The sequence below is a fragment of the Triticum aestivum genome, chromosome 7A (assembly GCF_018294505.1).
Source record: "Triticum aestivum cultivar Chinese Spring chromosome 7A, IWGSC CS RefSeq v2.1, whole genome shotgun sequence".
Classification (NCBI taxonomy): Eukaryota; Viridiplantae; Streptophyta; class Magnoliopsida; order Poales; family Poaceae; genus Triticum; species Triticum aestivum.
In genome coordinates, this window is record NC_057812.1 from 731,514,001 (window position 1) to 731,526,052 (window position 12,052).

The following is a 12,052-nucleotide window of genomic DNA, read 5'->3' on the forward strand; positions in this document are numbered from 1 at the left end:
AGCTAGCTGGAGGAGGACATCATTGATCGATCGACGTGCGCTCCCCCTACCTCGTATGCATGGGCCTCACCACTTTCATGCTTTTTTTTCCTCGAAAAAGATAGCTCCATGTTAGAGTAATCTTGAGTTTAATTAGTCTATTACTACTTTATAAAAACACGAGTTTGATGAATCCAAATGACCTGAGCTATCCAACCACATATATCCAACATCTCATGCTGCTCCAAGGATGTGCCCGTCACATCTATACCTAATATTAAACACAAGAACAGTGTGAACATAAGTTCATGCAAACTATGAACAGTGTGATTTTTGCATGAAGAACATAGAACACATCTCCTAGTGGCTATAAACTCTAGAAAACCCCACCAAGTTTTGTCGATATTTAACAATAGTACGCATAGGAAATCATACTACAAGGTATAATGCACCAAGAGTCATATATTGGTTTCCGGAACCATGTGATACTTTGGTGGATTACATTTAATATAAATTTCGTTGGTGAATATTTTTCTTGTACAACTAAAACTGAGTTCATAAAAAGAACTTCCACAACATAGTACAATTTTAGTTTAGCACAAAAAATGTATTGAAACATCTTTAAAACTATGTAACGAATATGTATATTAAGGATATAATATTCATCTAATTGTCAATTTTGCTAACTGTTTTGACAAAAAAATTGAAGATAGTATATCAATAATTAATTATTCACAATTCGTGTCAACATGAGTTGTGCTGAAATAAAAAATTCAATATAAAATAAATTTGCTTACTCCTCTATGGGCCTCGTTTGGCGTAAGAGGATTAAAGATTTTGGAGTGGTTTATCCCCGCATCGCTCATAATCCGGCCAAATCCATGAACGGCTGTTTGATACATGAGGTTACGCCGGTTCAACTCCCTTGACCCCCTTCATTTCTCCGTAACCCATATGGCTCAGAACATGCGAGGAGTCTGTTGAAGAACATGAGTCATGTGCCTATAGCCTACTTGATGTGCGCCACTGCCTCAACACGTCGCCTCCTACAACTTACTCAACATGTCGCCTTGTACAACCTCCTCCACACGCTTCCCCCCTACACTAAATAATTTTGAAAACCCTGAGCATGGTCTTTCTAGTTTTGAGTCAATTTCCATTTTCTTATGAAAATAAAATGGATTTCTGAACTTAAATATATTCTTACTTTAACATAAACATGCCGCTTGGAGTCTTGTTGGAGTGAACCAATTGATGCTATCTTGGGATCCGGTTGCCACGCCTAACTTCTGTAATGTACACACGTGTTACTAGTTGTTTGTATCCATATCAAAGTAGTATATCCTACTTGTTTGTCATTTGTTTATAAAGACCTCGCTTCAAGTCAAGTGCACTTTGTACCTGAATCAAGAATTAATTAGGACCTTAAAGGTTTGTTTTACCTATCTGTGAGGTGAGTTGGCAAATAAGAAAAATTAAGTTTTCTCCTCTCTTCCTCTTCTATCAGTTATGTGCATGATCATTCTACTATTATGCTCGTAAGAATTGATGATGGTAAATAACAGGGAGCACCTATGGGATGTACCACATGAAAAAAAGCCTGACATGCGTTTATTCCGAATGACGCAGGGCATCAGAGACAAGCTAAATGATGATTCTCAAGAGGAATAAATCGCCGAACCGACTGGTGATCGACGAGAATGATGACAAGTCCATCATCACTCTACATGTGGACACAGTGGACATGTTGCAGCTGGCGCCAAACTGGCCAGTGATCGACTAGACTACCAATGACGACAGCACCATCATCACTCTGCACCCAAACACCATGGACATGTTGCAACTCTTCCATGGCGACATGGTCCTACTAAAGGGTTGTGCTGGATATTCTATTCTTTAGAGTTTAAGGCTCGAGATATCATGGCGATTAGAAAGTAAAAGGGGAGAAGGAGTGGACAACGATTCGTTTGGTGGGCCGCGACAAAGTTGACCACCATAGGGATGAAAATGGAGTGGAAACTTTCCGTTTTTCCGGAGGAAAAATGGAAATGGAGAGGAAATATGAAAACGGAAATGGAAATTTGCAAAACGAAAGTGGAAATGGAATTCTTTTATGCGGAAACAAACACGGGTGTTTTTCAGGTGGAACATGCATGGAAATGGAACTTTCCGTTTCCATGAATATGAAATTTCTGTTTTTACTATAGACCTATAGATGCTTTGTAGCCCAACCACCAAAGAGAACACAATGACACAATTAGTACAATGGATCTAAGGCCTAACTTCTACTATCACACATGTATTCAGCTTGATCCTATAAGCAATTGTCCGGTACTACTACAATACTACGCTAAGTTGCTAACATAATGATATTATTTTGTACCCATGTTAACAACTCATTAAATTTGTTTGTTTTAGTGTGTATTTCTCTATGATTCAAGGTGTTTTTGAGTTCCCATCAATGCCTATTTCTGTTTCCGTATCTGCTGTGTATTTGCTCCGTGTCCATTTCCGGTAGTATCTGTTTTCGTATTCATTTCCGGGGTTTCTGTATTCGTTTCCGCTTCTGCAGAAAAATATGAAAAAATAATAATATGATAGCACTCAGTTCCGTCCGTTTCGCTCCGTTTTCATCCCTAGACCACCATGCATCTTATTCGACACCGTCAGGCTGAACTGATCCCTAACAGAACCCGAATCTTGTTTCCTGTTGCAACGCATGAGCACATTTGCTAGTAAAAAAGGAAATGTACTATATTTTTGGTACACATCAGCCATCTTTCTCTATATCTAGAGAATATTTGCGTTTATTAATTATGTACTTATTTCTTTGCATCTATGTATTGCCTCTTATTTGATATCTCTTGTATTCATATTTGTTGCTTGTTTATTGATAATAGAGGAAGAGCTTGACTTCTCCAACATGCACGCCCGTATACACGCGTGCGTGGTACGCATTGAGAGAGTTGACTCCTCCACTATAAGACTACCCATAGTGAGAGTAACATAGGGAGTAACATAGATAACACCTAAGCAAAAAATATGATGTGGCAGCTAATTAATGAGGAAAGAGACAAATTGAGTAAGGCTACTCATAGTGGAGAGTATCATACCTAGTATCATGCATGTGATACTAGTCTATGATACTACTTTCATAGTGCATATTATCATAGATTAGTATCATAAATCATCTTATTTATTGTCATGCATGACACATACTAGTAGCATAACATTTATTATGATGGGGGAGACTTGTATGAGATCGCACATATAGGTGAGATCGTGAGATCAACCCTCAAAATTCATATTTAGACATTTCAAAAAAATCTGAAATTATTTGAGAACATTCTTGTGGGGTATGTTTATAGCTCCAAAACATTTCAGCTCAAAACTCAATGTATATTTAGAGATACAAAAAAGACAAATTCGAATGTGAATAGCAGCAACTTTGGGTGAATAGTACTTTGACACTATTCACATCTGATTTTGTCTTTTTTGTTTCTATTAATGTAAGTTGAATTAGAAGCTGAAACTTTTGAAGGTTATACATCAAACATTCATGTGTGTCTACAAAAAGTTTGAGAATGTTTGGACATGTATTTAAAAAAAATCAATCTCATAGATCTCACCTAATGTATGATCTCACACAAGTCTCCTCCTTATTATGATACAATATCTACCTATGTTACTCTAACCCTTTCTCTTTTCTTTGATTGTCTGCCACATAAGTATGGTTTCTAGTCCCAAGTGCATTATACCAGTTATGTTACCCCCACAATGGCCAGCCTAACACAGCTAGTTACTCACACTATGAGTAACACCAAACAATCAAGACAAGATGAGTCTACAAGCTAATAAATGAAGTATTGCATGACATCACATATATGTTACTCCCCATTATGGATAGTCTAATACACTTCAGTTTGGGTGCATTATTAATGGAAGCTAGCAGATGCAAAAGCTAGCTGGAGGAGGACATCATTGATTGATCAACGTGCGGCTACCCTACGTTGTAGGTGCATGGGCTTCACCACACTTTCTTGCATCCCCCCCCCCCCCCCCCCCCCCGCGAAAAAGAGAGCTCCGTGTTAAAGTAATCTTCTGTTAATTAGTCTATTATTACTAATTTATAAAAAACACGAATTTCACGAATCCAACTGACCTGAGCCATCCAACTACCGATATCCAATGTCTCATGCTACTCCAAGGATGTATCCATCACATCTATATCTACATATATATTTATTCTATATCTATACCTAATATTAAAGGAAGGAAGAATTCTTAGTTCTCCACCCATTACCTGTTTATATCTGTTAATTTTATGTTAGCCAGAAAGATTCACAGTTGAGATTTTAAAGGAGGAAGGTTTCTCTATATGCCTGGTCGTCCATTGTGACCTCAGTTGGGCGTGTGTTCCTCTACTTGGGCCTTTTGTCTGTGTCTAGCCGCCGTTCGTAGGCTTGCACGATAGTGTTTTTCTGCACGGTAGGTTTTTGGAAAAACGAAAATAATCAGCCCGGATCACCGGAAAAGAAATGCCCATGCAGCCTTTGATCCTGTCCTTCCTCACTAGGATCGCAAGCAAGCGACTGTGGTTCCCAACATGGACTCTTTACTGGTTCCACAAGCCAAAGGCGCCTATAGAAAGGACTCGGGGTCCCCCATGGAAACCCCAAATAAGATCGGATTGCGGCACTGCTACGATAGATTGCCGGTCTATAGTCCTCCTCACAGGACATGCTGCATTCGGTGCGCTATCACCTGTCGGGTTTGATGGCGTAGGCTAGGGTGCTGCGCTTCTGCAGATCATCGTTCGAGTTGTGCATCCGATTCGCTGCCTCCCGTTGACATCCATGGCTTTGTGATCTTCCATGTTCTCTCCTGGAGCATGTCGTGGGTCTACGCTGCTATCTACCGGCTGCTCATACAAGAGCGCTGGACAAGCTGAGATTCTCATGGAGACAATCACATCAGCTCAGCCACGGAAAATGTTTCTCCTCTCTGTTTCTTTGCAAGCCTCATCCAACGTTCCTAACTAGGACCGCGTTTGCTCTCGCTGGTAGTGTGGGGCGCTCTCGCTGGCTTCGCGTGTGTTGGAATTGACACACTGGTCGCTGCGAGCTCTAGGTCATGACGCGCTGTACATGCTGGGCGGGATCAACAAGGAGCCAGACCACCCCATCCATGGCAGCGCCAGGGCCGACGTGCGGCTTCATGCACGCGTTGAAATTTGATCTTGGCAGATTACTTCTAGAGAGTTGTGATCCTGGAGGCTAGGAGGGGCGACCGGCGGAGTGGACAGGATGAGCATGGAGCGACCAGCAGCGACAACTACTGTGCTTGGGCAGATAGACCCCGCTGCGGCGGAGTTAGAGGTAAGTACCCTTGCTGGATTCATCTTCGTGACACATGCATGCGTCGATAGATTGGGTCGATCTGACTCTCTCCGTGCCATGATAATTAAATCATTGACGTTACATTGTTCTGCTGTGATTTGCATGGCTACAGGATGGAATAGATACGAATAGGAGAATAGGTAGCTGTGGTGACTCAACAAGATCGAGGCATGGGACAATGGATGACCACAATCAACTCTGACAAACTCCTCCAGTGAGGCATCGGTTGCATCTGTGCCCAAACCTTCCAATCTCGCTGTTCCGCGGAGTTTCTGAAACATGGTACGTACGTGCTCCATCCAAGGCCCTCTATCGTCCAGTTCTATCCATCAGTTTTGCAATTTAAACTAATAATGACTTCGTGGTGCAAGGAAGATATAATTTTGATATGAATGATGCAAACATATAAGATTGATCGCAAAGGAAAAAAGGTATAAAATATGCACCTTGGTGTGCATGTGGAAATAATCCTTTTTACTGTCTTTGCATTAAGGACAGGGGAACTATCCATTATAATGATGGATGGCTATCATGGAAAGGAACAGTAAGCAAAAATCACCAAAATTGTTACGCAGGAATAGAGCCAGTCTTCATCTTAAAAGAGCCAATTGCCTCACCTTTTTTTGTACTATCACCTACCTATATCTATATGTTTAGTCCAACTTCTGCAAACAGAGAGCACATTCATCATGCTTCATGGGCGAAACTCTTTTTTAGGATGGTTTTTTCTCCAGTGTAGCTGCATAGCTAGCCCTGGCCTAATTCAATACTAGTTATTTAGTTTTTTTTACAATGTGGTTCATATGACTCATGTTGAAATTCTGGTAGTGTAGGTCAAATTTGCCTCATAATTCATTTGTTTTCACAAGCTTTTCAACTTCTGCATACCATGGGAATACTGGGGATAATAGTTTTTTAATTATCAGTTTGGTTCTTCGTTGCAACCACACACACACACACACAGAGAGAGAGAGAGAGAGAGAGAGAGAGAGAGAGAGAGAGAGGGGGGGGTTGGAATGAAGAGAAGCCGCAACACACACATAGAACTGGCCACTTAACTACGTGATATCTTTCGTTCGTCTACATCTTTTTGCCATAACATCTTCAGCTGTAAAGAAATCCATTTTGTTTCACTCCAACGCAGAGGCCATAAAAGTACATCGTAAATTTTGGGATATGAGATAAACAAGATTAATAAGTATAAGTCTTCCACTAATGATCAGGAGCCTCTCCCCTGCCAACTACTACGAGTTTTATCAATCTTATCTTCCATATTTTTGCAATTATACTCTATAACACAAAATATAATCCAAGAAAAGAAGAAGCATGCCTATCACCCGCCGCAAGGGGGTGAGGACCTGAACCTGGGTAAATTGTTGCTAAGGTACATTGTTCCGTAGTGACCCGGATCTTCCTGACCACGTACAACGACCGAGCCACCGACACCGACGTGTCTATCTCGACGTGCCACTGCCCATGATTGCATGTCCGATCAACGCTCATCTCAGATTTCTAATTAAGCTCTCATTCATTCCGTGGGGTCAAGTCCTCAGCTGGATATGATATTTTATCCGACGACCGAGCGAGGCACAAGTCCGCCGGTGGTTTGCTTTGTTCGTTGCACATCCAGCAGCTACAAAACTAAATTTCTGGCAGCTCACCGGTCACAACGTATCCTGCGTGCTTTGCCGCCATGGTTGCCGCCGGTCTGTCGCCCATCAAACACCAGCCTGCCGAGTCGCAGCCATGCTTTGCCACCATGGACATCGACATCGGCACCCCAACCTCCTCGCCGCGCGGCCGCTCCTCCTCCTGGGCCGGCATCGACCTGCGGGTCCTGCTCTCCGTCGTCTTCGGGGGCATCTTCACGGTGTTCCTCCTCGCGGCGTCCCAGGCCGCGCTCCCCTCCGCCTCACTCTTCCTCCAGCGGTACTCCGCGGCCACCCAGCGGCCGTCGCCACCGCGCTTCGCCTACCTCGTCTCCGGCTCGAAGGGCGACGCGGCAAGGCTGCGCCGCTGCCTGCTCGCGCTCTACCACCCGCGGAACCGCTACATCCTCCACCTGGACGCGGAGGCGCCCGACTCAGACCGCGCGGAGCTGGCGGCCTTCGTGGCCGCGCACCCGGTCCTCGCCGCGGCCGGCAACGTGCGCGTGGTCGAGAAGGCCAACCTGGTTACCTACAGGGGCATCACCATGGTCACCACCACGCTGCACGCCGCCGCCGCCTTCCTGCATGGCCCCGGCCCCGCCGACTGGGACTGGTTCATCAACCTCTCCGCCTCCGACTACCCGCTCGTTACGCAGGACGGTCAGTGCATACATATCCATCTCCATTGGCCTGCCTTACATTGCATGGCAATGGGCCCATGGCGCAATACACGACTGTTTCCATTCCTGCTGAATTCTACTGCTGACGATCTCGTTCACCATGGCATTGTCAACCGCTTCAGATCTGATGGACGTGTTCTCGCGGCTGCCGCGCGACCTGAACTTCATCGAGCACACGAGCGACATGGGCTGGAAAGCGTACGTGTTCTCGATCGTTAAGGTAGCATTGACGTGAACGGCTGAGTGCTGTAGCATTGACGGACGTTGTTGCCATGGCAGGCATGCGAGGGCGAAGCCGTTGGTGGTCGACCCGGGGCTGTACCTGAAGACGAAGCGCGATCTCATGTGGATGAACACCGAGACCGAGAAGCGGGAGCTGCCCACCGCCTTCACGCTCTTCACCGGTATGTAGAGTATCATTCATGTACGCTGCTGCGGTTGCATGATCATCCATCCTTCATGTCCTTGGCTGATCCAAGCTCCTAATTGCTCATGAACTTCAATGCTTGCTCATGCATGATCAATTAATCTATCCAAGAGGACGGCATGTCCTTCTTCTTTTTAAAAAAGGGAATAAAAGTTCGTGGTCAGCCAGCACCATCTCATTAGGTCAATGCAATAAAGATCTCAGTTGAAAGCACACACGTTCGCATACGTGCAGATGCGTCGCAGGCCACGTCGTCTGTGCGACGCCTAAGCAAAGCACCATCTCATTATTATATGCACGATCGAGTACCTACGGACAAAGGTCGTTAGAGTAGCCGGCTGTTAGTATCATTTTTCAGGAGCCGGCCTCCAACTAATCTGCTCGTGCCTCGTAGTGGGAAGATGGACGGCACTTCTCCCTCTGCGAATCCAAAATTAGTTAGTGTACTATTAGCACATATGTCCATGCGTTGCAACGCATCATTCTTCTATAAAATGAACATAAAACAATACGATGCAATTTGGCCGTGTTATATTTTCTTTACCGGGTATAATCTCTCACTAATTCCATTTAAGTATAATCTTTTTCTTTAATTACCATGCCGTCCTCACTCGTTTTAGTCAGGAATCAAATCCTTCCTTTTCTAATTTAGTAGCCCCAACACATTGAAGTCTACAGATCTTTCTTTTTAATTATTCTACATTTTTACCTCAAGTCCTTCCTTTAATTAGGCTCATCTATTTGAATATTCTATTTTTAAGACCACAATCTTTCTTTTAATTATTCCACCGGTTTACGCATAATACTTTTCTTAATTAGCCACATCCGTTTAAATATTATATTTAAGCCCACAGTCCATCCTTTAATTAGCTCATTCACTTAATTAGCTTGACCTAAACACAAGGACTGCCACTCGTATATTTAAAGCGAGTTGGGATTAGTAAATGTGAATGGCGCATAGGTTGTTTGTTGTTAAATCGAAGATCCAGACAGGAGGTCATGTGATCAACTCCCACAATGTTCATTTATTTCGACCCCATTATTTTTCACGGTCTCTATGGAAGCCCATAAAAGGCCAATCAACGTACAAATACCTGGCCAGCGAGTTGGGATTAGTAAATGTGAATGGCGCATAGGTCGTTGGTTATTTCAACGAAGATCCACATAGGAGGTCATGTGATCAATTACCACAATGTTCATTTATTTTGACCCAATTATTTTTCGCAGTCTTTATGAAAGTCCATAAAAGGCCCATCAACGTACAAGTACCTGGCCAGAGCGAGTTGGGATTAGTAAATGTGAATGGCACATTGGTCGTTGGTTGTTACGTCGAAGATCCAGACAGGAGGTCATGTGATCAATTCCCACAATGTTCATTTATTTTGACCCAATTATTTTTCGCGGTCTGTACGAAAGCCCATAAAAGGCCCATCAATGTACAAGTACCTGGCCTAGATCGCTTAGTCTGTGTACGAGCCAACATTACGAAACATTAGCGTGCACTCAAACAAAAAAAAGGACTAAACCAAACCAAGAATACCAATTTCTTTTAATAGTAGGTATAGACCAACTAGCATGGTGCCCTGGCGGAGCCAAGACTCGAGCTAGTATACTACTCCCTTTCTATTTGAATTGAATCCATATAAATTTTGTCCCAAATCAAACCATACAAAGTTTGGAAAAATTTATCAACAACCACAAATATCAAATTAGTATTATTAAATAAAGAGTGTGGTTAGGTCTTTATAGACTGAGACTTAGTCAAGTCTCAGTCAAGTGATATAGTATATGAGAAGAAAAATGGAAAAAATTATGCGAATCTCCCTCCAAGATCAAAGGAATATTAGCATCGACTGAAATATAACGAAGTCTATAAAATATATTTTTATATTATATATCTATGTAGTATTATTGTAGTTGTTGATAGTTTTGTTTGATAATAACCAGGTTCTGCTTGGACGGTGTTGTCGCGGCCCTTCGTGGAGTACCTGATCGGGGGGTGGGACAACCTCCCGCGCACCCTCCTCCTCTACTACGGCAACTTTGTCTCCTCCCCGGAGGGTTACTTCCAGACTGTGGCCTGCAACGCGGACGAGTTCCGGAACACCACCGTGAACCACGACATGCACTACATCTCCTGGGGCGAGCCCCTGGGGCAGCATCCGGAGCTCATCAACGCCACTCACTGGGGTAGGATGCTCCGCAGTGACGCCCCCTTCGCGCGCAAGTTCAACCGAGACCCTAACGACCCTGTGCTCGCTAAGATTGACGTGGAACTCCTGTCACGGCAGCCCGGCATGGTCATCCCAGGCGGCTGGTGCACAAGAAATGTTGGTGGAGGCGGCAGCGATGATCATTGCTCGGCCATCGGGGACACGACACTCCTGCATTCTGGCCCAGGAGCTGCGCGGCTGCAGCGGCTCGTCGAGTCGCTCCTGTCGAAGGACAACTTCCCGCCTAAACAATGCAAGATCATCGAGCACAACGATTGAGCTGCTACTGCTACTGCCGGCGGTGCTTCATTTTTTTTTTCGTTTTGGAAGAGCGAGACATCTGTTCATGGAAGTCGATCACTTGTTTTTAGGTTGGGATCACTTGATCAGTTTCTTCTCCTTTTTAGCTACTATTGGAGCCCACCACTTGAGAATCGACATATAGAGGCAGGGTCCATTTGGTTTGTGCCTAGGATTACCCTATCAAAAAATTGGTTGCCAAAACTTTGGTTGAGCTTTTGCTTGCAAATGGATTCGTCAACTTTGGATAGAAGTGTTGGAATTTTGCTAGTAGGCTTTTGGCCCAAAGCCCAACTAAAATTCTGAAATTCTCTTGGCCCATTCATGCACACATGTGAGTGGAGTGAGTGAGGCTAAAATTTAGTCCCACCCTGAAAGTTGAGAGAGAGTTGCACCTCTTTATAAGGTGAACTCTTCTACCACTTGTATGAGCATGAGAAGAGGAGACCTACACGCGCGCTCCACCTCCTCACTCGCCTCGCCACGTCCCGCCGCGCCGCGCCGCGGGTTGTGGGATTGAGCCGAACCGAGGACAGAGCTATGCACGTTGTCTATATTTTTGCTGCATGGGAAAATTAATGAGTCATTAATTAATAATTAACAGGCGCGTTAATTACTGAACCGTTTCCGATTCTTTTGGATCGTGACGACTCGGACGTGGGGTTTACTCCCACGACCTACCCGGCCCGCACTATATAGTTAGGCAGACATCTACCCTAGCCGCCGCCGCTTCGTATGGTTTCTCACCACCGTTCCAGATCATTGCGCCGCCAAGCAAGTCTTCTCCATCCCTCCTTCCGGCCTGCATCGCGAGAAGGGACAACAGGCCTCCGGAACCCGCCTCTCGTGATCCTGTACGGGAGAGGGGCGATCAGGTTTTGGGGAGTGCACTCGCGCGACTGCTGGCAACGACGACTTCTTCCCCGACCTCGGCAACCTCGTCCTCGACGACATGGGCGACAACGTCAACGCCGGCGGTGCTGCACCCGCTGCACCGTATGTGATTCTATCATTCCTGTTCGAGATCGTGGTAGAATTCATGCTTCTAGTATGTGCCCTGGATGTGATATGTTCATCTGCTATGCTAGTTCGCATGATTAGTTTAATCTCTGTTGCTGTGGTCATGATTTATCCTCTGTTTATTAGGATTAAATCTCGTAGTAATTTGCTCATATTTCCAACAAGAAAAAGGGAGTGTCTAACTAACAGCCTTCTGATTTTTTGTTTTGTTTGGGCCGTTTTTTCTACCGGTCCCATGAAGACACGTGTGTGTGCTGAGTACTCAGAATAACAAAAACCCAAAACCTAAAAAGTGGGTGAGGAGTAAGAGACAGAGGACTGCAAAGTCTTTTGGTGATGATTTCATTGTGTACCTCGTGGATGACACACCCAGGACTATTTCAGA

General features: G+C 44.4%; 1 protein-coding gene across 1 annotated transcript; it reads left to right on the forward strand.

The window, feature by feature from the left end:
• The first annotated feature begins 7,062 nt into the window (after positions 1–7,062).
• Positions 7,063–10,897, forward strand: LOC123147190 (beta-glucuronosyltransferase GlcAT14A-like). Its single transcript, XM_044566426.1, has 4 exons — positions 7,063–7,687; positions 7,830–7,905; positions 7,987–8,111; positions 10,082–10,897. Exons 1-4 carry the CDS (start codon positions 7,072–7,074, stop codon positions 10,624–10,626), a joined length of 1,362 nt encoding a protein of 453 aa, XP_044422361.1. The 5' UTR covers positions 7,063–7,071; the 3' UTR covers positions 10,627–10,897.
• Positions 10,898–12,052: the final 1,155 nt, after the last annotated feature.